The following is a 26,890-nucleotide window of genomic DNA, read 5'->3' as shown; positions in this document are numbered from 1 at the left end:
GGCATCACAAACAAAATCCAAATGAGAGTTGCAGCATACCAGGACATGTGAGTGAAAAATCTGTTACTTGCTGAACGGATCTCCCAGGACACCATCACACAGACATCTGTGATTGAGCTTTCATCCTGTTCTGAGAATGTCCTCTCCAGTTGGTGTTTCTGCCGCTTCAGGAAATGAGGAGCAGTCCATCATCTGTTTCCCATCCCACCTCCTGAACATGCCATTTTGTGCTGTGCCATTGCTGCTGGGAGGCCAGTGCTGAAGTGTGCAAAGGGAGAGCTATGTTCTTCCTGCTCAACTGTATATTGCAGTCCCAAGGGGACCAATGCGGAGGTTCCCACTCAAGTTCTACAACCATCCGAATCTAAAGGCCCATCCACATGTTATGTTCAACACTCGTACAGTGTACACAGGTACAGATCTGAACACAGGTACAGTCATTCATGTGTTATGTTGGAGACAGGTACAGAATTACACACCCGATCTGTACCATGCCCTTGAATGGCCTGTATCCAGGTTCACTTTTAAAATGAACACTGGTACAGTCATTCACACAAAAACATGTACGGCTGTACGTATGTGTACACTTGTCCAGCATAATGTCTGAATCAGGCTTTAGTCTTGGGAGAATTTCAGTCTGAGCTACTGGGAGAGCGTAACACCAAATGGACCAGATCATTCCTGTGATGTACAAGGTTTCAACTTGGGTTATCTTTGCTTCTGAGATGTTGGTTAACTTCTAAAACAGGCCTGGGGCGTGGGTGGGACAGCAGCCTCTTTCTGGCATTGTTTCCGATTTCCAGAAGGTACAGGAAGTACCATCAAGCATAAAAGTTGGACCAGCAGAATCCAATCAGTTTTTATGTGTTCTATTGTAATATTTTTAGTTGCTATGTGAAAAGTTGGGATATAAATGGAATTAATACATTCTCACTGAATGTACAGTATTTCTATTTCATCATATAGCTTTATAACACTTATCCTATCTTGTTGAGCAAAACTATGGGCATTTTTATGGGGGGCCATGATTAAAATTTGATTGGGCCACTAGAATCCATGTAAAATCATGTGGGTGAGGAGGAATTCTTGTTTCTGTAGGGTTTTTAGTTAATCCATTCCTTGATCCAGGCCACCTTTTGAATGGGACTTCCGTTGCTTTTATTCCAGTCCTGGAGTAGAGGCGGGGCTAACAAACAGCCAGCTGCAAGAGCATTGAAAAGCAGTCTGCACGTGCTTCTCTGTACATAATATCTATTTCATTCAACTATTAATATTCCTGATCCCAGTCCACTGTCTTGTCCTTGCATACCACAGCTCTTTCCCTTGGATTCTACAGTTTGCTGAGCTAACCCTTTAACTCCAGCACCTGGAAATGTGCACAGAGAGGATCACTTCCAGTTAAATAGCATAAAAAGAATTATGCATTGTGTGTAGCTATTGACATTTCTTATAAAAGCTTTTTTTATTTGGAAAGAAGAAAATAAAAGCAATAACATGATTATATTACCCTCTCTTGAACTTCCAGCTATTACATATGGCATATTACAAAGACAATTCAAAATTCCACTTCCACCCTTTATCATTCCTCTCTCTTGCAGCGGATATTACAAAAGCAGCAATACAAGTAATTCACTAATCAACCATCAGTATTAGAAAAAACCCAATCTCGGATGTGGGTGTTGACCTTGTGCTACCCGTGTTTCCCCGAAAATAAGACAGTGTCTTATATTAATTTTAGCCCAAAAAAATGCACTAGGGCAATTAGCGGTACATCAGAAATTACTGCTAGGTCTTACTTTCGGGGTAGGTCTTACTTTCGGGGAAAAAGGGTATATTGAAATTTATAAAAGGTTCCAAAGTTGACTCCGATGTTTCATCTGAATAGTTCTGCAAGTAGGCAGTGACCTTAGCCATTGAAACATACTCCCATAATTTTAATAGCCACTCATCCAAAGTCGGGAGTATCTGTAACCACCAATTAGCAGCATAAAGAATCCTGGCGGCTGTAATCATGTATAAAGATAGTTCCGTGTATTTGGTAGATATACCAGGTTATTGACATTTCTTGCAATGCATGTTCTGCTTTTGTATCTCGAGTTAGAGCTTGCAAAGAAGTTGACTTGTTTCCCCTTAATCTTTTTTATTACTGTGTTAAGTGGTGTCTTTTTGCAAGGTGTTTACTGTTCAAACACCAGGAAATAAAGCAGTATATCAGACAAGTATGGACTTGTAATGGAATGTTGCAATATATCCCTTGTGTGCATCTGTCACCTGAGCCTATGCTTGAGCATGATCCCAGTTTTGTGCATCTTTCTCCCTTAGAAGCAGAAAGCGTTGTGACTGTCTTGAGGGAGCAAGCTGAGGAATTTCCTGCTCTTTTTGTTTAAGCCCCCGCCTCCCTCCTTCACCACTGAGTTCAATTAGCTCTCTCTACCTGGCTGTTTGTTAACTTCCCTGTGAGTCCACAAACATTCTGCTCCATTGAGTTACTTTGGGGCAGTGTTGGGGTTTTTGACCCTAGGCCTTGTAGGTGTGCGCTCTTCTGGAAGGAGGATAGGAAAAAATCGCGACTCTTTCTCTGCATGCATTTGCCTGTTCGGCAGTATGCTGGACTGAGCTCCATTGCAGAGCCTTCCACAGATGCAGCTCCTGTTATGTACTTTTAACAATGCCCTTGTCTCTAAGCATGCTCTTTCTTTTTTTGGTATGGCTTTTAATTAATTGGTTTTAGTAATCATCTACATCTCTCAGCTGCTGCCGTTTTTATTGTAACTTGTGAATAATTTTTTTTTAAAATTAACTGCCTTGATAATACTGTGCTAAAAAGATTATATTAAATTAAAGAATCTTTATGAAGGCTTCTGTGTTGGGCTTGCTTGCTGTTCTGAGTAGGAGACTTTGCTCTCACCGGTCCTTGCTGGCTGTGGATTGCCCTGTCTTGCTTACTCTCTGTCTTTGCTTTAACTCTCCCTGACCCAACAGGAGCTCAGTCAGACACAAGACAGTTTCAGGAAGGGCCATGATTTTGTATTAGGGGATGTGCAGAATGGAAGGACAGAATGTTAATATTAAGGTTTCCATTTGTTTTTGTTATAGAGTTCTGAGTATAGCACCAGGATTCAAGTTGGAGGCTTCCCCGGGTGAAATAACATTATATCAGCAACTGATACCGTCATTCATTCCCTGTTGTAGGCTTGGTTATTGAAACCAAAATGTCCTCTATAGACCCTTATCAACAGATAATGGTGAGTAGATTATTATTTTTTTCCATTTCTGTTGCCTAGGCTAATCTGCAATAAATTATGTTTATGCAGCTTGCATGATTAGGAACTGTTTTAGAAGTTTTACAATAGATATTTGGATAAGGCAGGAATGGGTCTTTGGGGAAAAAATCATTTAACAGCGATGAGTCAGCAAGTTGGACTATAGGACTGGGGAGATCCAAGTTCAAATCTCTGTTCAGCTATGGAACTCACTGGGTATCTCTGCGCCAGTCACTTTTCTGTCGGCCTAACCTACCTTACAGGGTTGTTGAGAGGATAAACACAAACCATGGATACTGCTCAGGGGTCCTTTGAGGAAGAGTGGGTTATATATGTAATAAAAAGAAGCAACAGAAATCCTCTGCAGACCACAATTCATGTATTTCTCTATATTTTAAAAAAAATTGATTTGCCCAAACTGACAAATTCTCCACCAGTTGCCATGTGGATCTGTAACTTCACTTGATTGGTGTAGCAAAATGACTAAAACTCTTAACTGTAAACCCAAATGACCAAATGAATAATGTAAAGACTTTGTGAAGAACTGTATAAGAGAGAGTCTTAAAGATTCAAAAGCTAGCAAATGACTCCTAGCAACTTGGACCACCGCCAACTGAAGCTGACTGGTTTCAGTTGCAATAAATATCTGTGGTCCAGTTCAGACGTCATATCATTTCCCTTAAATTCCAAACTGCTTTGGAGCCTGGGATTGTGCCACAGGCTTGCAGGCTCCTTGCCTCGTATGTTCATGCGGACTTTCCCCTCCTTTCTATGAATTTTTAAAACTAGTGTTGGCCATGGCATCCAATTTGAAATTTAAGTTAAGCAGGATTATCCCAAACTGTTTAGCAAACCCATTTCAAATTATGGTTTGAATCTTAGTTGGCACTATCGGTAGCTAGCTCCACTTTTGAATAGCCAACTGTGGTTATAGCAAGATAAGAAAGAGTCAGGATGCACACAAGATCGAGGCAGAGGGAGTATATGGGACTGAATCAAGCTGAACCAGGTTTTGGAGATTGGGGAAGCTGGCCACTGTCTTGAGCTGCAGTGTCTGTGAGCCAGTTCACACATCTTGTAATTGCCTCAGGATTGCTCATGGCTGCTGCTGGACCTACCGGTGTGCTGGACCTATATACATAACAGGTTCCAGAAAAAATTATTTGGCCAGCAGAGGGAGCACTTCATAATTCTTCTTTAACTCCCTGCAACCTGGCTTTTGTTGTATGGACAAAAGAGAAGAATTTAGCATTTGGGTTACAAAACAACGGACAGCCTTTTGAGAGTCTGGAAAAATTGAAATCATGACAGCCCTGGCCTATTGGCATATTTTATCTGAAAGACTTCAAAAGATAGACTAATAGGGTGCTTTAATGTACATCCTTCACTCCCATTCACCAATCTCATGAGTTATGGAATGATGGTCAGTGAATATAAACAATTACCAGATGATGGTTGAGAATGTAGAATTCCTCTTTTTTATAAGAGTTCCAAGTTGAACACTAGCTTCAGAAAAAGTTGTGAGAAGTACCACTAAGAATGACCCCTTTTGAAAGTATTAATAACTAGTAGACATTACGCCCGTTACATTAACGGGCGCTGGAAGAGTTTTGTAGGAATGTTTGCAGGTTTAACGGGTAACTACGCGCGCACGCAGCCAGACTTTAACCCCCCTCCCTCCCCAAAAGCAAGCGGATCAGGGACCCACAGTGCCTTCTCCCACCACCCCATTCCCCCTCTCACCCACTCACAGGGTGCCTGGGTGGAGCAAAGATGCTCCTACTTTTTTTCCTTCTTCCTTTTTTTCTTTTTTGCACCTCCGCTAGTTGTTTGGCCCCACCAGCCACTTGGAAGCCAATCACGCAGGGCGCGCGTCTATTTGCTGCCGCAAAGGCTAATTAGATCCAATCACCACTGTCTCCTGGCTCTGACCGAGAAAGCCTCTCCCCCCACTCCCCCAACCCCTGGGGTGGCTCCGCTGGTAGGTAGGTAGGCAAGCAGGCGGGCTGAACTCCAGGCCTGGCCACAGGGTGCGGCCTCTAGCCGAGGCCCTCCCGAGGCGAGCAGGGGGGTCGCGGGGAGAGGGCTGGGCTCCTGCCTCCCTGCCTGGGCACACACCTTCTGGATGGAGGATTTCCCGCTGCGCCGCAGGCCCATAAGCAGGATGCGGGGCTGCTTGGAGGAGTCACCGCCCCCGGAGCCCAGCCTGACGCCGACGCTCCCGCCTCCGGGGCCCCCGCTCCCGCCACCTCCAGCTCAGCCCCACGGTGGAGGTGGCGCCGGTGGGGGTCCTCCTTGTCCTCGGCATCATCGTCCTCATCTTCTCCGTCCTCTGCCATCAATGTCACCCACCCCCACGCGCGGGCTACCGCCGCTGTTGCTCTCCATCCATGCGTAGTTTCCGTTGCTGCATCCGCGCGCGCCACACATGCGCAGAACACCTGCCAGAGACACGGACGCAGGTACCTTAGGGTTTTATTATATAGGATATCAGGTAAACAAGGACATACAGGTTGAGTATCCCTTATCCGGACATCTGAACTCCGGAATGCTCCAGAATCTGGACGCCACACCGTAACAAAAACAAAAAACAGTTCACTCACTTGCAGAGTCCCAATTTTGCTGCTTTTAAACATGCAGTCAAAATTTACTTATTAACTTACTTATTTCAGAAGGCTGCACACATCTCCTCCCCCTCATTGCCCACCTAGGACATTTCTGCCCTGGTTCCTTCATCTCAAGCCCACTCCATGCTTTCCTCCCTTGCATCGCCTCCCCCCGTGGCTCTGGGGTCCCCACGCACCCCACCTGCATTGGCAACCACTGAGTTCTCTTCAAGTGGGGGCTGCAGATCCCGTGGGCAAGACATAAAGGCTCCTTTCTCAGGGGAGGGGCCAGAAGGGAAGGGGACCATGCCGAATGTTTCTTCCCATTCGCTTCTCTAGGAACTCTCTCAGGTTAACACCTAAACTGGCCTTCCCTTGGCAGGAGGCAGCAAAGGGGGCTCCTCCATCCCTGCCTTGCAAGAGAGAGCAAATATTCAAAAATCCGTAAAAATAAAAAATCCAGAACACTTCTGGTCCCAAGCAGTCCGGATAAGGCAGGGATCCTCAACCTGTACTATATTTTTAGAACTGATAACATCTTACTACACATCCTTCCAAAATTTGTTATGCGAACTAGTAGGCAGAAAAAGAGCCAGCATGGTGTAGTGGCTAGAGTGCTGGACTAGGACCGGGGAGACCAGAGTTCAAATCCCCATTCAGCCATGAAACGAGCTGGATGACTCTAGGCCAGTCGCTTCTCTCTCAGCCTAACCTACTTCACAGGGTTGTTGTGAGGAGAAACTTAAGTATGTAGTACACCGCTCTGGGCTCCTTGGAGGAAAAGCGGGATATAAAATGTAATAAAATAAAATAAATAAAAAAATAAAAAAGCAAGGTTTGCCTTTAAAGGATCAGCTGTGGCAATGTATTAAGCAACAAGGAGTGACCTTTTCGATATGTACAAATCTTTTTTGTTTTGTTTTGCTTTTTAATTGGTTTTTACAATATCTTAACAATCCCATTACATCTGATTAAGTAAATATTGACTTCCTGTTCACCAATCAGCACGATTCATTAACTATACAAGTCAACCATTGCTATAGTAATTCAAAACATATATCCTACACATTGCAAACTCGATTTTACTCTACCCAACCTGCTATTATTACTAAATTTCAAACCCAGCTGAAAAGTCGATATTAGAAAAATAGTTCTTTAAATATAGTAAGAATGGTTTCCAATCTTCTTTAAAACATTCCAAGTTTTCATCCTTTACCAATACTGTAAGTTTTGCAATCTCCGCATATTCCAAATTTTTTATCAGCCAATCTTCTTTTGAGGGCATTTCATTGTCCTTCCATTTCTACTCATATACTATTCTGGCTGCCGTGGTTGCATACATTAAAAATGTTAAGTTTCTTCTGGAAAACTCTCCTTGCGTTATTCCCAGCAGGAAGGTTTCTGGCCTCTTAGGAAATGTCATTTTAAAATTTTTCTTCAACTCATTATATATCATATCCCAAAAGGCCTTTGCCTTCCCGCAAGTCCACCACATATGAAAAAAAGTTCCTTCACAATGTCCACATTTCCAACATTTTGTTTGGAACATTTTTATACATTAATGCTATTTTTGGGGGTGTCAAATACCACCTGTACATCATCTTGTAATAATTTTCTTTTAAAGTAGAACATGCAGTGAACTTTAAATCCATTTTCCATAATTTTTCCCACCTGCCATATCTATATTATGACCCACATCTTGAGCCCATTTTATCATAGTCGTTTTAACCACTTCATCTCTTGTCTCCTCCAAAAGCAACAGCTTATACATCTTAGAAACTAATTTTTCGTCATTTTCACACAGCTCCTTCTCAAATCGCGACATTTGATCCTCAAATCCAACTTTAAGATCCTTCTTATAGATTTCATTTAACTGATGGTACTGAAACCAGTTACTAACCAAATTTTGTACTTCAATTAGGTTTTTTAATTTATAGCCTTATTCTTGGAAACATAACAAATCCCTGTAAGTACCCCATTCAGGTTGCATATTTACCTCTTTACGTGCTAAAGCTTCAATCGGAGACAGCCATAATGGAGTTTTAGATCCCAACCATTTTTTATATTTTACCCACACTCTCATTAGGCTCCTTCTTACATAGTGATTAAGAAAATATTTATGCACTTTACTTTTATCATACCACAGATATGAATGCCATTCAAACCTTATATCGAATCCTTCCAGATCAAGTATTCTGGGATTTCTTAATGTTATCCATTCTTTTAACCACGTCAAACAAACAGCATCAAAATACAACCTTAAATCTGGCAGGGTAAGACCACCTCTTTCTTTAGCATCTGTTAAATTTTTAAATTTGATTCTTGGTCTTTTCCCTTGCCAAACAAATTTGGTTATGTCCTTTTGCCATTGCTTGAAACAAGTTAAGGTGTTAATTATAGGAATAGTCTGAAAACCCCCCCCAGCATTTTAGGTAAAACATTCATCTTCACAACTGAAATTCTTCCCATTAAAGATAACTTCATTCTAATCCATCTTTGCAAGTCAGTTTTTACTGTATTCCATATTTTGATATAATTATTTGAAAACAACAAAGAGTTTTTATTTGTCAACCAGATGCCCAAATATTTAATTTTCTTCTCCACTTTCAGTTCACTTATTTCAAGAAAATCTATCATTAGATTTCTGGTCCATATTTTTTGTCAACACCTTGGTTTTAGTCTTATTTATATAAAACCCGGCCAGTTGGCTAAATTGTTGTATTTTTTGCAAAAGTCTTCCGATCTTCTCTAATGGATTTTCTAGAAAAAACACCATATCATCCACAAAGGCTCTAAGTTTATACTCTTGTTTCCCAACTTTCAGGCCTTGTATTTGATCATCTTCTCTAATATTTCTGCAAAGCACTTCCACTACTAATATAAAAAGTAATGGGGAAAGTGAACAGCCTTGTCTAGTTCCTTTTTGTATTTTACAATTATATGATAATTCCCCATTTATAATAATTTTAGCGTATTGCTCCAAATATGTTGTCTTGATAGCCCTAATAAAATTGTTACCAGCTCCCATTACATCCAATAGCCTCCACATAAACTGCCAGGAGGCATTGTCAAATGCTTTCTCTGCATCCAGAAAGATCATAGCTATCTGTTTATCATTGTGTTTTTCATAATACTCCCAATACATTCAGAACTGTTCTCACATTATCTCTTAATTGTCGTTTTGGCAAAAAACCTGCTTGATCTTCGTGAATAAAAAGTCTTAATACAACCTTCATTCTCCTTGCCAAAATGGCAGCAAAAAGTTTATAATCATTATTTAAGAGTGAGATTGGCCTGTAGTTCTTGACTTACATTAAATCTTGATCCGGTTTTGGAATTACTGCAATATTAGCATACTTCCAAGACTCCGGCATAATTCCTCTTTGCAAAATATCATTCATCATCCATTGCAAAGGCTGTAATATTTGATCTTTAAAAGATTTGTAGTATGAAGCTGGTAGCCCATCGGGCCCTGGCACCTTATTAGCTTTGCTTTGATTTATTACTTCTGTTATTTCCATTATTGATATTGGCGCATTCATAATTTCTATATGGTCCTTAGAAAGTTTTGGAATATTTTGTGTCTTGAGAAATTGGTCGATTTTTATATCTTCTACTTTATTTCCTTTATATAATTCAGAATAATATCTAAAAAATTCCCTTTTTATTTCCCTTTTGTCATAGGAAAGCCCATTTTTTGTTGATATCTTGGATATGTACTTATTCTTTTTCTCACTTCTAATTTTCCAAGCCAGCAACTTGCCTGGTTTGTTTGCAAATTCAAATGACTTTTGCTTTGCATATTTTAAGTTCCATTCAACTTCATTTAATAGTAACATAGAGAGCTGCTGCTGAAGCACTTTAATGACTTGAGTAATCTTCTTTTTGTCCTTAGCCCATAGAAGGTCTCTTTCTTTTTTAGAAATCTCCATCAATAATCCCTCTTTTTTCAATCCCCTTTGTTTTTTCAAGTATGCATTTTGTTGTATAAAAAACCCTCTCATAACCGCTTTTCCTGCATCCCAAACTATCTTATTGTCCATTCCTTGGTTTAAATTCAGTTCAAAATAGTCCTTTAACTTCCTTTTGGCTTTCTCCACAACTTCCGCTTTTTTCAGTAAGTATTCATTCAGTCTCCAGCGAAAGGAAACTGTTCCCTTCTTCTTCCATGTAAAGCAAATTGCATTATGATCTGAAAAGGTTCTGGGCAAGATATCCATTCTTTTCATACATGGCGTAATAGATTTAGATGTCCAGACCATATCTATCCTTGAATGAGATTTGTATCTTTCAGAGAAATAAGTATACTCCTTTGCATTTGAGTTTTTGATTCTTCACAAGTCGTAGAGAGCCATATGTTCTACTAAATCAAAAAAAGCTTTAGGTAGTCTGCCTTGCAGATTCCTTTCAGACATATCAGATTTTCTGTCCAAGGATGTAGACACAACCCCATTAAAATTTCCCAGTAAAACTAAATTAGCATTCGATGTCTCAGCCATCTTCTGTTCTAAATATTTATAAAATTCTACATTTTTTTTCATTGGGTGCATAAATTCCAATTATCACCGTTTTGATTCCGGAAACTAAGATTTCCAAAGCTAGCACCCTACCTTCTTCATCTTTAAAAATCAACTTGGGTTCAAATTGTTGTTTCACATAAAACACTACCCCTCTTTTTTTCTTATCAGAGGAAACGAATTCTTGTCCCAAGGTCTTATTAACCAAATATTTTCTATCTTGTTTTCTAATATGTGTCTCTTGTAAGCATACAATATCCAAGCTTTGTTTTTTAAGAAAATGAAAAACTTTTAGCCTTTTGGTTTTGCTATTTAACCCATTCACGTTCCATGAAGCTATTTTATAATCCATTTTGGCTAGTTAGAATTATGTGTTGAAGGCACTGGGTGCTCAGAAGTTAAAGTTTTTTTGTATTTCCGCCAAAATTCTTGCGCTTTGAGGAGCTCTGTGAATCTATTCCTCTTCCCCTTGTAAAAAAAGGAGACCCCTTCAGGTATTTCCCATCTAAAACATATTCCATTGGCGTTTAAAGCATCTGTTAAAAATTTGTAATCCTTACATTTCCTTAAAAACCTGGATGGCATTTCTTTCAGAACTTTTATCTGTTGAGCTTCAATGGTAAGGGCTTTGACAAAATGTGCTTGCAGTATCTGCTCTGTAATTGATTTGGAGTTGAATTGAACCATGCAATCCCTAAATAATTTGTTTCTTGTGGCATATTCAGAATTCACAAGGAGAACTGCATCTATCTGTTGTTCCATGTCTTCACTTGAAATTCCCAAAAGTAGTGCGAGTTCCTCCCTAAGAACTTTTTTGATATCTTGACCAGTTTTTTCTGGGATTCCTCTAAACCTCAGGAAACGCTGTTTTTGCCTCAGTTCCGAAAAAGCCATCTGATCTAATAATTTTTCCCTATAATCTCTTAGTAATCCCACATCTTGCTCCAGGCTTTCCACCCTTGTTCTAAATTATTTGTTGTCTTCTGCCAATTTTTTCACTGGCTACTCAATATTTGATATTCTCTTATTAAGTGTTTGTATATCCTGACTTACTTGTTGGAGGGTGCCAGTATTAGCTTCTAGTAACTGTTTCATAGCAACTAGTGTCTCATTTAACTCTGAAGACATTTTCCCTTCACCCAGGCCTGGGTTTGGAACAGAAAGTCTCCTAGTTTGTGTTTGGGTCTGTTGCTTTGCCTTTTGCATTATTTACAACTCCTCTAGCAACACAGCTCTTACAGCAAGATTCAGCCTCCTTGTTGTCCAAGAAAGTAGAGGCCTGCAATTATTTTCCAAATAAACTCAGCTCCAGACCACAACCTTATGTACAAATCTTAGCTTTAAAATTGTTAATAGCAGTGTTCCGTCTAACAGGGATTCCCAGATGCTGTTCACTACGACTCCCAGCAACCCCAGCTGTAATGGCCTTTGGCTGGGGAGTCTGGGAGTTGTAAACAACGTCTGGGAATCCCTGTTAGAGGGGACACTGGTTAAGAGGTCTGTGTGGACACATGCTAAATATCAACTCTGTGGCTCTGCTTTGCATAAAGTGGGGGAAATTAGCTTCAAATGAATGCAGACCAGTCAACAGCAATATTAACGTTAAAGTGCTCCAGGAAAGTCAGCCATGGTGTGAACACACTGGAAAGGGCAAAAGATGGTAGACACATGTTCTTGAAAATAAAGAGGTGCTTTATTGAGGGGTAACAGAAGTACAGAATGTGAAAAGAAGGTGATTAACTTTAATTCTGGAAAGGGGCAAAAGGTTTGAGGGTGAAAGAGAAGAGAAGAGGAAAGCCATTTTTCATAGCTACATGCTTCCAGCCAGGTATCCTTCTCTCCGGTTGGCTCTAGTACGACGTGAGCAATGAGCTGCACCTGGGCAGCATGGCGGTGCAGAGTCTGATAATAGGATGCATATGCAAAGATGCAGGCCTGTGTATTGGCAGCACATGATGAAAAAGGCACTGGGTGCAATTGCAGGAGGCATGCCATCTTTGAGGGAGTTCTTATAGGCAAAAACATACCCCGAGGCATGATTGAAGAGTTTCAGTGGAGGAGAATGATAAGGTGTTTCTTTAGGAAACTTCTAGTGATTTTGGAATTCTTTCTCCAAATAAGGCATGAATATTGAATATTCATATATATATATGGTGGCTCTCATGTATGCATCTAGAATGAAGAGACGTTCATAAAGAGATCGCTGAGAGCAGTCGCCTGAATAGAGAGGGTAGGGGACACATCACACAATCTGGCATTACTCACTTAATTCTGATAACCGTGGGGAGGAAATGAGGTGAGAAATTTTGTTTAGCCTTGAAACTTCTTATCATTGTATATGGGAGGAAGATAGCTTGCATTCCTTTCCTTTTGTCTCTGCTTTACTCTAATTTGGGTCTGTCCTACATCTCTCTCTGCATGTGCTCAGAAACAATCAGAGGGCATTTCCTTTAGTCCATTTCAGCCTTTTGCAAAAGGCTGGAGGCACCCTGGGAAATACCTTGTCAGAATGACCTTTTACCTGGAATACAGCTACTGTTTCTCTTCCAAGAAGGCTGAGGGAAAGAAAATGGTTAAGTTTGAGGGGTACACTGAAGCACCAAAAATGGTGTAGTGAGTGTGGTTAGTAAAAAAAACAACAATATGAAGCTATTCCCATGATCACTAGAAAGTGGGCTAAGGGAGCCTAGCCCACTTTCTAGTGATTGTGGGAACCTCAGGGCTCGCAGGAGAGCCCAGTGGTTCCAAGGCGGCTAGCCTGCCTAAATTCCCCTACCCTTAAACGAGGTTAACGGAGCAACCACTTGGCCACAGCACGTGGCGACACACGAGTAGACCCCTGGCTGGGAGGCTGCAGCCAGCTTCCTGGCCTCGGGGGTCTCCCCAGAATGCCCCGCACACTTACGCAGGGCATCCTTGGACTTCCAGGAGCCAGATGGCCCCCGATCCCAGCAGCCCCCACTGGCTCCATGACAGAGCTGGTAGTCGTGTGGGCGGTTGATCTGGCTGCCCAGGGCTGCAGGCTTGATCGTCTGTGGGGAGAGCAGTCTAAGCCCGCTCTCCCCACAGAGCCCGGTAAGGCACTTCACACTAATTGTGTGAAGCACCTCTTTGCCTCTCTCAAGTGTATACCTGTAGAGGCTTAAAAGAATTATTGGTGCAAGGACAGGACTTTTCTGAAAAGAATGTAAGCTGTGAGGCACATACCTTCATATGAGCCCCTGGTGGCGCAGTGGTAAAACTGCCGCCCTGTAACCAGAAGGTTACAAGTTCGATCCTGACCAGGGGCTCAAGGTTGACTCAGCCTTCCATCCTTCCGAGGTCGGTAAAATGAGTACCCAGAAATGTTGGGGGCAATATGCTAAATCATTGTAAACCGCTTAGAGAGCTTCGGCTATAGAGCGGTATATAAATGTAAGTGCTATTGCTATTGCTATATGCACTGGGAATGTCCACTGATTAGAAAATACTGAATGGAAGTTTTGAAAGCTATATAATGGAAACGACTTGCCTTAATTTACCCCAGATGCACCCAAGGTGTTAATATTACTCTGCAACAAAACTTGGCAGAAAAAAAAAAAAACACCCTGTTTACATAATTTATTAACTGTGGCACAAATCTGTCTGGCACAGGTTTGGCGAGAATACTGTAATATTAATCCCTGAGAGACTTTGGCAATGGAAATACTGACGTGTTAAGATGATAGAAGTGAATATTCAGATCAATTTATTTCAAAACAGATGATTTTCATTAGACATTTGGGGGGGGCATATGGTTGACATTATGGATTTTAAGCAGCTGTACATGATGTTCATAATATGTTTCACATGTGGGTGACTTGTTGATTTGAAAAATACTTGTGTACACGCAGGTGCTGTGACTTCTTTGTTGCAGCCTTTGCCATCAAGGATTGAAGCCAATGGAGGCAGTTGGTGTCTCTAAAAGTGTGTATGTATGGAGGTGGTACTACCACCTGTCTTGATAAGTCACTCCACCTTCCCTCCGCTTCAGGCACCCAAAGCTCCTTTTGTATACTCCACCCCATCTCCATTCAATCAGCCACTATCTCTCTGAATACCCACATACTCTGGGCCATTGACATCATGCTTTGCTTTCAAGTTCCTAGAGACATTTGGCTGGCCACTGTTTGAAACCAAATGTTGGGCTATATGGAGGAAAGTGACTTGCCCAAACCAACAAACTAGATATAAGGCAGAGGTGGGATCTGAGCACCAAACATCAGACCACTAATTTGACATAGCTGCTGCAACATCTGTTTTGCAAAAGCCAAGATGTAAGGGTCAAGTGGCTTGCCCTGGACCCCAGATTCAATGGAAGGCACAGGCGGGGTTTGAGTTTCAAGCATCAAACTCTCCAAATAATTTCTTGTTCAGTTACTTTTTCTTCCAAACCTTTATAGGTCCTTCCTAAATATCACCTCCCAAATTGGCCAACATGTTATTCAGGCTCAGGAGAAAAGTGCAAGAGCTAAGCCCTCACAAGAAGCCAGTAAGCTAGCTGTGCTCAAGGTTTGCTTTGCAGCATTGTGTGCAAGGATGGGGGTGAGGATTTAATTTTTAGTTTCGCTCCCCTCCCCACAAAAGCCTTTTTCATTTCCAGGAATATATATCTGAGGGCTGCGTGATCCTCAGGAGCATATTCTCAGGGGCATATTCCTGGCAATGAAAAGGGCTTTTTCAGGGAGGGGATAGAAAGAAAAAATCACGTCCTCATCCCTCTCTTGCATGCTGTGCTACAAAGCAAGCTTTGAGCATACCAACCCCCGCCCCCAAACAACAACAAAAAGCAAAGCAAGCCAAAATAAGCCGTACCAGATCTTTGGAAGGATTGAGCTCTTGCTGTGCCCTCCAAATCCTGCAGAACGTGTCAGCCATAAACATTCCCTAAATCTCCCCATATCCATACTTCTCAAAACATTAATTTCCCCTCTGCTGCTGCAAAAAAGAAAAAATGGGGACCTCTGTAAAAGCTTATGGTTGGTGGCTCTGTGTGTGCTGGTGGCTCTGTGTGTGTTGGGGGAAGAATTATGGTTGAGTATGCACACCTCATGGCACACATGCTCTGACTCTAATTTATCCAGGATATTATAAGGAGCGTGATCAGGCTAATTTCCTGCCCCTGCTTTCCTTTTTCCCTCTCTATTATTATTACGTTTTGGCAAATAAGTTCTCAAAGTAGTTTACATAGCAAAAGGTGTGAGAAAATGGTCCCTTAACCTGTAAAGGGATCACAATCTTAAACACAAAGGAGGCTCCTGGGGTTGCCTGCTCTGACAGCTAATTCAGGAGGAGCCGCCCCCCAGGTTTTTTAAAACTTTCAATAGTTATCTGGGGATCGATACTGATTCCTGGAGACTTCAGGTTGGACCTAAAGGGCGGCAAGCCTACAGACCCTAGCAAACACTACTGGAGAGATGCTTTGCTGAATAGGAGCTGTAACATTTCCTCTGTTAAATATAAGCCAACTACCACTTTAAAAACCACCTAATGGTGCAGCGGGGAAGTAACCTGCCTAGAGAGCAAGAGGCTGTTGGTTCGAATCCCCGCTGGTGTGTAACTAGGGCATGGTTTCTACCAAACCACATGGCTCTGTAGTCGCCAGGAGTCGACACCAACCCGACGACACAACCAACCACTTTAAAAGGTGCCTCATGCCCTAGTTAGCAGAGAAATACAAATATGGCTTTGCCTCTTTCCTTTCCTCTGTTGGCAGGGAGAGAGAATGTAGGCAGTAATATGAATTAATATATTATTATTTTATGGATTAAGGCCCTTACCAAAATAGGCAGAGTTTAGTCTGCTTGGATTCAGATTGCTATGAGTGACTACCCCACAGCTACCATGAAGATTACAAAATTAGTTCTAAACTAAACCATACAATGCAGAAGTATTTCTCCATAAAACAGACAGATTCCTCCTGTATTCATTGGAATTTTACAAAAATATGAAATACTATTCCTCCCAGCTTCTCTGGAAAATAATTGGTAGCAGGAAAAGCCACAAGGCGAAGCTGAAACTGTGTGCTACTAAAAGTTCCCATTTTGTGTTTCCTTGAATTGATCCTTTATCTGCTATGTGGCTTATGGTTTTCCTTAACAGTCACATCCTTCTAAGCAAGTCTGCCATAAATAGTCTCTAAAAGTTTCACTAATGGTAGTGCAGTTTCTTTGTGTGATATCAGGTGGGGGATGGGGTATGATAACACTAGCAGTTTGGCAACTTCTTGCAGATCATTGTGAAACAATTGTGCATGGGAACTTGCATGCTGTCTGTAAGAAACAGAGTTGGTATTGGCACTGCCACCTCCTGTACGTTGGTACGGCCACCTCCTGGATGGAATATTCTATTTGGCTTGTATTATCTTCAGTGCAGCAATTTGAGGTATTCACATCGCTTCTAGCCAGTTTGCAGCTGGGGCAAAATGAAAGACTTGCCTCTGCAGATATGTGTTCTGAAATAGGGTTTCTGGGAGCTGGCTGCAACCATTTAGGCCCGATCTTCCTAAGCAAATTTAAGCAAGCAAATACATTTGAAGTGCTTTTTCTAGATTCTGCTGCTTCAGACAGTAATAGGCTGGTGCTGGTTGCATGTTTAAATAGCTCCAATCTATGTAATACACGCATGCAGAAAGCTGGCAAGTCAAGGTGGAGAGCCTAATGTGCTAGTTTAAAGTTGCTAAGTTCTTCTGTGAGGCACCTAAGAAGGCTAGACAACAGATGGTAAATCAGATTATGCTAACGGGAAATTGCTGATTAGGATGAGTCCATGTTCCTGATTATATTATGTATATATTGTTACTGTGTTATGTGTATTATTATGTATGTAAGTTTTGGTCTGTGACCGTAAATAAACATGACTTGACTTGACTTGCTAGTTTTCTGTGTTCAGGAAGGGTCTTCTTCTGGGGATGGAATCAGGTGTGTAGAGGGTTTCACCGTGGCCAGAGGCCAAAGACCTCTGGCGGCTCCCTCGCCTCCTAGGTTTTCTCTCTACGTGTGTGCCACAAGCCATGCCCCCTGCATCTGACATCAGACACAAGGGGCGGGGCAAGTGCCAGGTATGTAGAGTATGCATTCCTTTCCCTCGCTCTAGTTTAAGGGATGTCCCCCTCACAACTTTGGGACTCATAGGTTTTCATGCTTATTGAAATCCTAAAGCAACAAGCATTCATGTAACAATGCAGTTGCCTTGTAGGATTATTTCCCAGGGTTCAGGTTTTGACAACTGCAACAATGGAGGCCATATAGCAGAAAGTCAAAGTACAGTATAATTGTACCTACTACAAAATAACTAAAATGCAATGTGATGAAAAAATAAGCATGATGAAATACAGACCTAGTAAAACTTGTCACAACAGTCAAATTGCATCAGTGGGCAGAAACTGTGGCAACTGGTTCTAGTTCTTTCAGAGACTGTCAGCTGCAGCCATCTAGCTATCTGTCTATCTAGCACATGTGCATCCTGCCCAAAACTGACGTCTCTGGGTGGTTTACAACAGAACAATACAAAATAAAAAGTTAAAATACTACAACAATTTAAAATTTAACACAATAATAAAACTGTAAATACTGCAATCTAATTAAAAGTCTGAGTGAACAAATGTGTCTTTAAAGACCTTTTAAAAATTTGTCAGAGATGGGGATGCTCTTATTTCAACAGGGAGTGCATTCCAAACCTTAGGGCAGCAACAGAGAAGGCCCGACCCTGAGTAGCCACAGATGATCCAGTAGCAACTGCAGACGGACCTCTCTAGATGATCTCTATGAGCAGTGGGTTCATGGTGAAGAGAAGCTGTTTAGGAGTCACCTAATGGCACAGCAGGGAAAGGACTTGATTAGCAAGCCAGAGGTTGTTGGTTCGAATCCCCACTGGTATGTTTCCCAGACTATGGGAAACACCTATATGGAGCAGCAACGATATAGGAAGGCATAATCTCATACTGCACGGGAGGAGGCAATGGTAAACCCCTCTTGTATTCTGCCAAAGACAACCACAGGGCTCTCTGGTTGCCAGAAGTCGACACCGACTCCATGGCACACTTTACTTTACGCTGTTTAGGGCTTTATAGGTTATAAGCAGCACCTTGTATTTTGCCCGGAAACTGTATGTACGTATGACAATATGGCTTAAAAAAGGGGGGGGGGGGCTCTAGACACCTTTAGAAAGGTGCACTTGCCTCAGTCTTCCTGTGCATGCACAAGGGTAAAGTACAGGATCCTAATCCTATAGTGTGAACAGAGAACCAGGGGATCTTCAGATACATGAATTCAGACTACAAGATTACTTATGGGTATGTACTGCCACATATGCAAACACACCACCCATTTCCTCTTTCTGAGCAACTGCTGCCTGGAAAGGCTGGAGAGAAGCTATTCTCTGCTTAGGATAATTTTGAGGTCTCTTGAGTTTATTCTTTGAGTGCAGTTATGCAATACAGCTGGCCTGGAACAAAGTAGACATTTAACATGTAGCAGACTCTGAATTGCCAGATCTCCTTTTCAGTTCTTATGGCATGCACCTATGATGCCTTAACACATGTACTTTAGGTGAGAACACTGACTGCCCTTTGTACTTCTTTACAGTAGTTAAAGAGAAGTAAAGTGGCTGTATTCTTTTAAGCTCATTCAATCCATGCTTGTAAATAATGGCACAACTCTTTCCTCTTTGAAATCTTATTTTTGAGCTTCCCAAGATAAACGGGAGCAATGAATGTAAACAGCTTTAGACCAAAAGGAACAGCTTGAAATAAACAGACTGAGGAAAAGGAACTTGGTGGAGAGAATAGAGAGCACAATATGATCAAAATGAGAAGCAGAATAAACAAGCTGAGCAGTGGAGTAGGAAACTGAGGAAATGGGAAGACTAGACAGAAAGGCATCAAGATGCGAGGGAATTTGGGCACTACTCATAGTATCTCATATAACACAGGACAACAGAAAAACAAGGTGCTTAGAGAGATGGAGAACAGCAGCAGCTCCCCGATAAGGCAAGCCTTACCTTGGGAGGTTGACCTCTGATGGTCAGAGGGAGGCTTACCTCTTGACGGTGAGTGCAGCCCCCACCTGCTCTGGGTGTTGGCCGTCCTGCTTGCTGCCACTATCTCCACTGTGCTTTGACTTGGCCCTTGAACCCATGGCCTGTGCAGTGAGGCAAGATGTGGGAATTAAGGGGGTTGAGGTGGAGGGACAAGAACTTAAAAATTTGCTATATGTTGATTTATTTTATTATTTATTGTTAGATTTGTATACCGCCTTTCGCTAAAAACAACCCCAAGGCGGTTTACAAAAGTTAAAACACATAACAATGAATTAAAAGTATTTAGCTAAAAATATAAAAACAATCCGATATTAAAATATATAATATACAAAATACAAAAAAACTATACATGGATAAAAACACACAGAAGCAGCAATAAAACAATCATGTAAAGGCCTGGATAAAAAGCCAAGATTTAACCAGCTTTCTAAAAACAGTAATGGAGTCTGAGGAGTGAATGGCCACAGGGAGAGCATGATGACACCCTTCTGCTCCTGCACTTCTGTTTGGAGATCCAGCCAGCAGCTGCAGCATCCCACTGGCCTCTCCTGTTGCTGCTGCTGTTTCAGCCCTTGTTCTCTTTCCCTCTGCTGTCTCTTTAGCTCCAATGTTGGCTGCATCAGAGTTGTTGGGGCGATGCCAGAGCAGACTCTAGGTGAGGCAGTGGGCCAGCAGCAAGTGGCATGTTGCCTTCACCTCAAGCAGTGAAAGGCACTGAGCCAGCCCTGATTGAGAAGTTGTAAGAGAAAAGAATTGGCAGCTGACTGCCTGAGAAAGAAAACCAATAATATTACCAAGATTTTTGCAGTGCCATCCATGTTTATATACTTTTGTGCTGCTGCTTTTAAAAAAAGTTTTAGATATGAATTAGATGAGGCAAGTCTTGCCAGACTAATCTTATATCATTTGTTGTCAGACGCTAGTTAAGATTAGTTTGGCATGACGTATTATATTTTTTGTATGCTTCTATTTTATTACATCCCCATAATCTATCATGAAATCAGTAAAGCATTTGACAAAATCTCCCATGATATCCTTCTTAACAAGATGGCAGAATCTGGGTCAGATGATTTTTTTATTTTTTTTAAGGTAGATTCATGGCTGGTTGAACAACTGTACCCATTGATGGCTCCATGGCAGTTTGAAGGAAGGTGTTCAGTGAAGTGCCATGTGGCTCTGTCTTGGGTCCTGTAGATCATTTCTTCAAAATGACTGACATTTATCAGATTTGCAGACAACACGAAGCTTGGGGTGGGTGAAGCTTCTAAGGCAAGCACCTTAGAAGACAAAAATCAATATTCAAAACTATCTGGACAGGTTTGAATATTGGACCGAAACCAACAAAATACAGCTCAACAGACAAGTAATGTCATGTCTTTAGGGTGTTTTTTAAACAAAACAAAACAAAACATCCCAAATCAAATGCACACTTATAGGATGGGAAAGATCTGGCTTGACAGCACCGCATATGAAAGAGATGTAAGTATCTTAGTGGACCAAAGTTGAATGTGAGTCAGCAGTGTGAGGCAGTTGATTTTTAAAAAAATGCAGTCTTGGGCTGCATTAACAGATGCATAGTGTACAAATCATGAGAAGTAATAGTTTAACTCTGTTGTTTGCTAATCAGACCTGACTTGGAATTCTATGCCTAGCATCTCTGGAAGGACATTAGTCTCATTTAGACTTTGAAAAAAGTGCTGCTGTCCCCAGTTACAGCGGCACAAAATGTTTGTAAACCCCATCCCCAACCCATCCGCCATCAGCGCTCCCCACTGCTCATGCTTAGAGTGGCGTTTGTCTGAATAGAGAAGCACCCTGTTTGTGATGGTGGGCACTTGTGTGATTGTGAGGCTGGAGTGACAAATGCTGCTCTAAGAGTGCAGGTGACTGACAGATTGGTGAGTGCGGGACTTCCAACCCACAGGCACCACTATGACCATGAGATGCCCCCCCGCCATCTGAATGGGGCTAATGATAAACTGGAATGGGTTCAGAAGAGGGCAACAAAGGGGGTGAGGAGTGTGTGGCTCTTTAAGAGTAGTGCATGTTTGGTGGCATGTGCTGCCTGCTATTTTCAAAGAGCTTACTCTGAAAGGCATTTGCTTCTATGTTCACCGCCTTTTCCTAAAAGGAGTCACTGAACTATTGAGTCCCTAAGTTGGAAGAGTGGACTGCAGAATCCAGTCAGTTGTAAAATTGCATGGAGGGGGGGAGGGATTGTATCTGAACTGGCCCGCACACTATTTAAGTACTACATTAATGTAATACTTAAATTGTATATGGGGGTGGTTTGGATGAACCACCTCCCACACAATTATGCGTGCTGGGGGTGGGAACGTGCATGCTCATGTCCCACATTACATGGTGGGCAGTGCCAGTTGGACATATTGTCTGAACCAGTATGTTAAGCAACTTGGGCTCTCTAAATGCCTGTATAAAGACTGAGTATTAGTAATTACAACCCAGACTTCTATTGTGTTAGACGAACGTAGCACATAGAGATATAAAATGCCAATTAAATGTATTTTGATGAATATATTTCCCCACCAATCAGAAAATGCCGCACGTTTGCCATTGAGATGAGAAGAGCTGTGCTTTACTTGGGTGGCCTGGACTTTATTCATAAAGCTTGGGTGCCTATTCATAAACAGAGTTGGCATTCGGCACATACAGAGAACAAAATTTTGTTCTCTGCAATCCAATAATGTTTGAAGTTTGTGGTGGGGGAAGTCCCACACCCATACATTGCATTGCTTGTGTGGCTTGACATGCTCTCTATAGTAATACTGGCTGCTATTGTGAGGTAAACTATCTTCCCTGTACAGTATTTCAGAATGAGTGACGTGCTCAGTTCTCAGGGTTGCATCTGAAGGTTTCTTCCTTCCTCCTTGCTCCACAGGAAGACTCCTTCCTTCCGTTACAGAAAGGGAACCAAGTTTTTTCCTAGTTCCCAGGGTGTCTTGGACTATGTATGTATCAAATTTTACTCATTGGGATGATTATGCCTAAAGTTAAAACAATTGTCTATCGCCTAGCACAAGTTTAGGTATAATTGTCCTAGTGAAATTTGATGGGGGATGTGGTGTGTTTGGTTAATCCATTCCTTGAGCCAGGCCAGCTTTTGAATGGGGCTTTAGTATGTTCTGGTTTCTCTTCAGATCGTATTCATATTCCAGTCCTGGAGTAGGGGCGGGGCTAACAAACAGCCAGCAGCAAGAGCAAATGTGGGGTGGAGATTCCTGATGCTGTGTCTTCCAGTGCGTGCTTCAATTCCATTTGAGGGGGTGGGGGGAATAACTGAAAAGTAGTCTGCACTAGCCTCTCTGTACATAATATCTGTTTCATTAAACTATTAAGATTCCTGATTCAGCTCCACTGCTTTGTCCTTGCATACCACAACTCTTTCCCTTGGATTTTACATATATGTCCAATGGAAATACTTTTTATTTATTTTATTTTGCAATTAATATCCCGCTCTTCCTCCAAGGACTCCAGACATGGTTTATGTTTATCTTCACAACAACCCTGTGAGGATTAGGCTGAGAGATACATGACTGGCCCAGAGTCACCCAGTGAGCTTCATGGCTGAATGGGGATTTGAACTCGGATCTTCCTGGTTCCAGTCCAACTCTCTAACCACTACGCCATGACCAGTTATGACTACTCTGTGCATTTTGGTTTGTACAAGTGTGATCTTACAGGATCACAGGAGATGCTGGATACCAGGAGGCTTTGTGGCCCAGGAGTGGGAACTACAGGAGTGCTGCAAAGAGAATGGAGGAAATAATAAAGTGTAGTCAGTCAGTAAAGTGTATGCAGAGCAACTAACTTGGGGGAGGCAATTTGGATTGCTGTGGCAGAGCAAAAAGATATCCCCAGATCGAAATTGCACACCCCAAGACTGCTTTTAAGAAGAAAAGAGGTGTGTGTGTGGGCGGGGGCAGAACATTCACTCATGCATTTCCTTCACTCTTCTAGTTTGCTTTTGAGGCCGAAGAGCCTAGAACACATCCAGGATGTTTTGCAGCACAATGGATTTCCGTGGTAGATATGCAAAGGGCCCTTAGCAGATGAGTGATGTGGGAAAGGATTCCATGAAAACGGACAGTTTATATACACTAGAGCCGTAGTTTTCAAACATCCTGAATGTTGATCCATTTGTACACCTGCATGCACATCTGATCTGTATTCTGCAAGATATATTTTGGCATAATGGTACCCTTTCTGTAGGAGTTTATTGCAAACAAAGTGAAGATAAAACAAAGTAAAATAGCTGTTGACTTCCGCAGCTGTTGCTGGCTAATGAAAAGTCTGAACAATGCTGTGGGGAGGAGCATCAAGTCACAAAGGCTAAAATTAAAAAATTAAAGGTGTGTGCATGAGGAAAACATAGTTGTATAGGAGTGGTTGCAGTCGGTTGAGGTCAATGTAGTCAATTGGTCTGAATGATCAGCAAAGCTGAAGTCAGAGAAGCCGTACACTTCTGATTCATGATGCTGTGTCTTCCAGTGCGTACTTCAATTCCATTTGAGTGGGGCGGGGGAGTGAAGGGAGAGGGAATCTTTGCCAAATTGCAGACAGACTGACAAGGACTGGTTCTGTTTTATTTGTTTGCTCTGTAGCATTTGATCTCTTCCGTAACCAAATGCTGGTTTTGGTTTTCAGGTGGAACACCAGTATTCACACAAATTGACTGTGATAGTTAAGCAAGCCAAGAATGTTACCAAGGGGGCTATTGGAGATATGCGTGAGTATCCCTTTACCATTATAACTATTTGTCCTGTATTCTGTGCATGTGCACACCAGTTAGCCTGTGCTGTGCTTTTATCACAGGAGAGGGTTTTAATCTTCATATTGCTTCTTCTCTCTGGCTTTTAAACTATACCCAGTCACTAAAGAAATACTGTTTTTGTTTTAGCACTCTTTTTGTTTTGTTGGCTGTAGTTCTATTATGGCAGTATTACCTCTGTTGCCTCTTTGAAATGTAAAAATAAATGTATGTCTGCTTGAATGAGTGTGTCTGCTGCCTTTAGCTCTTAGAATTAGTCAGTCCTGGAGAGATCCAGCTCTGAGCTTACAGAAATAGAAAGGCTGTTTGGTTGTGGTTTACAAGAACAAAGGAAAAACAACAACCACAAGTTCTGCTGAGTCATTAGAGCCAAGACACAGTGGTGGCTGGTGACTCCTGGGACTGGGTGGGCGCCAGGCAGGGCAGGTGGTGGGCAGAACCAAAGTGGGCGGCGCAGGGGTGGAGCAAAAAACAAAAATAAAAAACAACTAACTCCCGTGGGCATATAGAAAATAAAGGTAAAGTTGTGCTGTCAAGTCGGTGTCGACTCCTGGCAACCACAGAGCCCTGTGGTTTTCTTTGATAGAATACAGGAGGGGATTACCATTGCCTCCTCCCTCACAGTATGAGATGATGCCTTTCAGCATCTTCCTGTATTGCTGCTGCCCGATATAGGAGTTACTTATAGTCTGGGAAACATACTGGGGATTCAAACCAGCAACCTCTTGCTCCCTAGGCAAGTTACTTCCCCGCTGTGCCATTAGGTGGCTTGGGCATATAGACGTGGATGCCAAAAAAACCTCCACCCCACTCTCTTCCCAGCAGCTCCCTGAAAGGTTGCTTTAGGGGTTGTAGAAACCTTGGGGACAAGTTGGGATGGGACACTGGAAGATGAAGGGGACACTCCTCAAAACCAATGCAGGAATATTTCACGAATATTTCACAAATGACCTTATTAGGTATGTTTATTTCCAACATACTGTATATTAGCAACATGCCCTTCACAATAGCAACCAGCTCCTGCAATAAAATAAAAGTCTAAGGACAAAACACACAAATACATTATTTGCACAAACTGGAGGAAGAGTGCTGTTCCAAAAAGAAGATGGATGCCAGTTCCTTTAAGGTCTTTGATAAAAACTAATGTTCCACAGGTGCAGTTTCCCTAACTCTTAAGCGCATGTTTACACTACACATTTTAGGCCAGATTGAAACCTGCTTAATTATTATTATTATTATTATTATTATTATTATTTTATATCCCGCACTTCCTCCAAGGAGCCCAGAGCGGTGTACTACATACTTAGGTTTCTCCTCACAACAACCCTGTGAAGTAGGAGAGAAGTGACTGGCCCAGAGTCACCCAGCAAGTCTCATGGCTGAATGGGGATTTGAACTTTGGTCCCCCCGATCCTAGTCCAGCACGCTAACCACTACACCACGCTAGTTCTTTGATGAAAGGGTTCTAATAAAGGCTTCTCAGCATTTGCACAAAATTGTAGTTCCTATTGTTTTTTTGGAGGGTTGGGAGGCCCCAAATGATGAAAGCTGTTTCAAACTAGTTTAAATGTGTGGTCCATTTCCTTTGGGAATATGATCACCATAGCACAACTCACCATATAACCCTTCGCATTTATTAGCCAAATTACTCTCTCTCTCTCTCTTTAACAAGCCTCCATCAATTCGAGATCTACTGTGGGAGGTAGACAAAATAGGTGAGTGGTCCCTTTTTAATGCAAATACAGAAGACCTTAATGATGTCTGAATAAACAGAACAGAACTGTTAAGGAGGCAGGAGAGAACAATATGCAACTCAAATGGGGAAAGTATTCCTCTAGTCTCCAGAAGGGAACTATCAAATTTGGGCGAACAGGTTGAAAGATTTACTACAAGTTAATTAGGAAAAGTAGGAATCCTCAAGACCAACAGTTGCCAAATGTTAAATACTGTATTTGGAGCAGCCAATGTCAGGGGACACAAACAAGCTGAAGCACATTCATTCAGGACAGACAGGGAGACAAATTTCAAGGGTACAACAAATAAACTCACCACCACCACCAGTCATGTTGTCCAGTCCTATATTAACTATGGAGTTTGTTTCTTTGCTGAACTTAACATCTTATTTTCAAGTCCATTCCTCACACAATGTATGAGTAGCTGTTCCTACAATCACCACAGTGCTAACCAAAATGGCGATTCCTGCTCTTTTTGCCTTGCCGCTCTCAAAATAGACGGCCCTCCCCCTCTGGCCACTCTTATTGGCTGATAGGGTAGTCAGTCAACATGATGTCTCCTATCAGGTCATTTCAATGTCGTTTCAAGCTCTGCCTACTTTATGAAAACAGGCAGGCCTTTTCATTGGCTGCTGCCTCATTAATATTTAAATGAAGGGGGGACACTGTTCAGCCTTTTCAATAGGAACCTGCTACTGGCGCCCACTCTATGTAAACATTGCTGAGCAGGCAAGCTGTAGGCAGGGAAGTGTAGAGGGCACCTACACATAGGGAGGCAGTGAGTTATCAAAAATGGTGGTGGCATTGATATTTTGGAAGGTCGCTGCCCACTTTGCCATAAGTGAAGAGCCTCCCCTGCCAAGACAGAAGGGAACAAATGCATAGTCTTCAAAAACCTTATATTTTGAGTCCTTTTAAAATTAAT

The 26,890-nt window shown here is 42.0% G+C and overlaps 1 protein-coding gene and 1 long non-coding RNA gene across 10 annotated transcripts in view; one reads left to right on the top strand and one right to left on the bottom strand.

Annotated features, from left to right (window-relative positions):
* Positions 1 to 26,890, top strand: part of PLA2G4A (phospholipase A2 group IVA) — a 149,414-nt gene that overhangs the window by 34,908 nt on the left and 87,616 nt on the right. For 6 of the 9 annotated variants that reach the window (XM_053248052.1, XM_053248058.1, XM_053248050.1 and 3 more), the window contains exons 2-3: positions 3,097 to 3,245; positions 24,109 to 24,190. In XM_053248052.1, the coding sequence (XP_053104027.1) occupies positions 3,213 to 3,245; positions 24,109 to 24,190 (115 nt within the window). In that variant the 5' untranslated portion in view covers positions 3,097 to 3,212. Of the gene's footprint in view, positions 1 to 1,604; positions 1,625 to 2,372; positions 2,457 to 3,096; positions 3,246 to 16,611; positions 16,789 to 24,108; positions 24,191 to 26,890 lie in introns of those variants that run through there. The other 3 variants (XM_053248055.1, XM_053248057.1, XM_053248059.1) reach the window with 3 other exon arrangements.
* Positions 17,910 to 26,415, bottom strand: LOC128324006 (uncharacterized). The gene is made up of 3 exons (XR_008306567.1): positions 26,282 to 26,415; positions 19,444 to 19,544; positions 17,910 to 18,213 (listed from the first exon to the last, which is right to left on the bottom strand). It is a non-coding gene; the product is annotated as an uncharacterized LOC128324006 (long non-coding RNA).

Source organism: Hemicordylus capensis, chromosome 4 (assembly GCF_027244095.1).
Source record: "Hemicordylus capensis ecotype Gifberg chromosome 4, rHemCap1.1.pri, whole genome shotgun sequence".
In the NCBI taxonomy this organism is placed as follows: Eukaryota; Metazoa; Chordata; class Lepidosauria; order Squamata; family Cordylidae; genus Hemicordylus; species Hemicordylus capensis.
The sequence above is the reverse complement of the archived record's forward strand: the minus strand, read 5'-3'. Positions and strand labels throughout refer to the sequence as shown.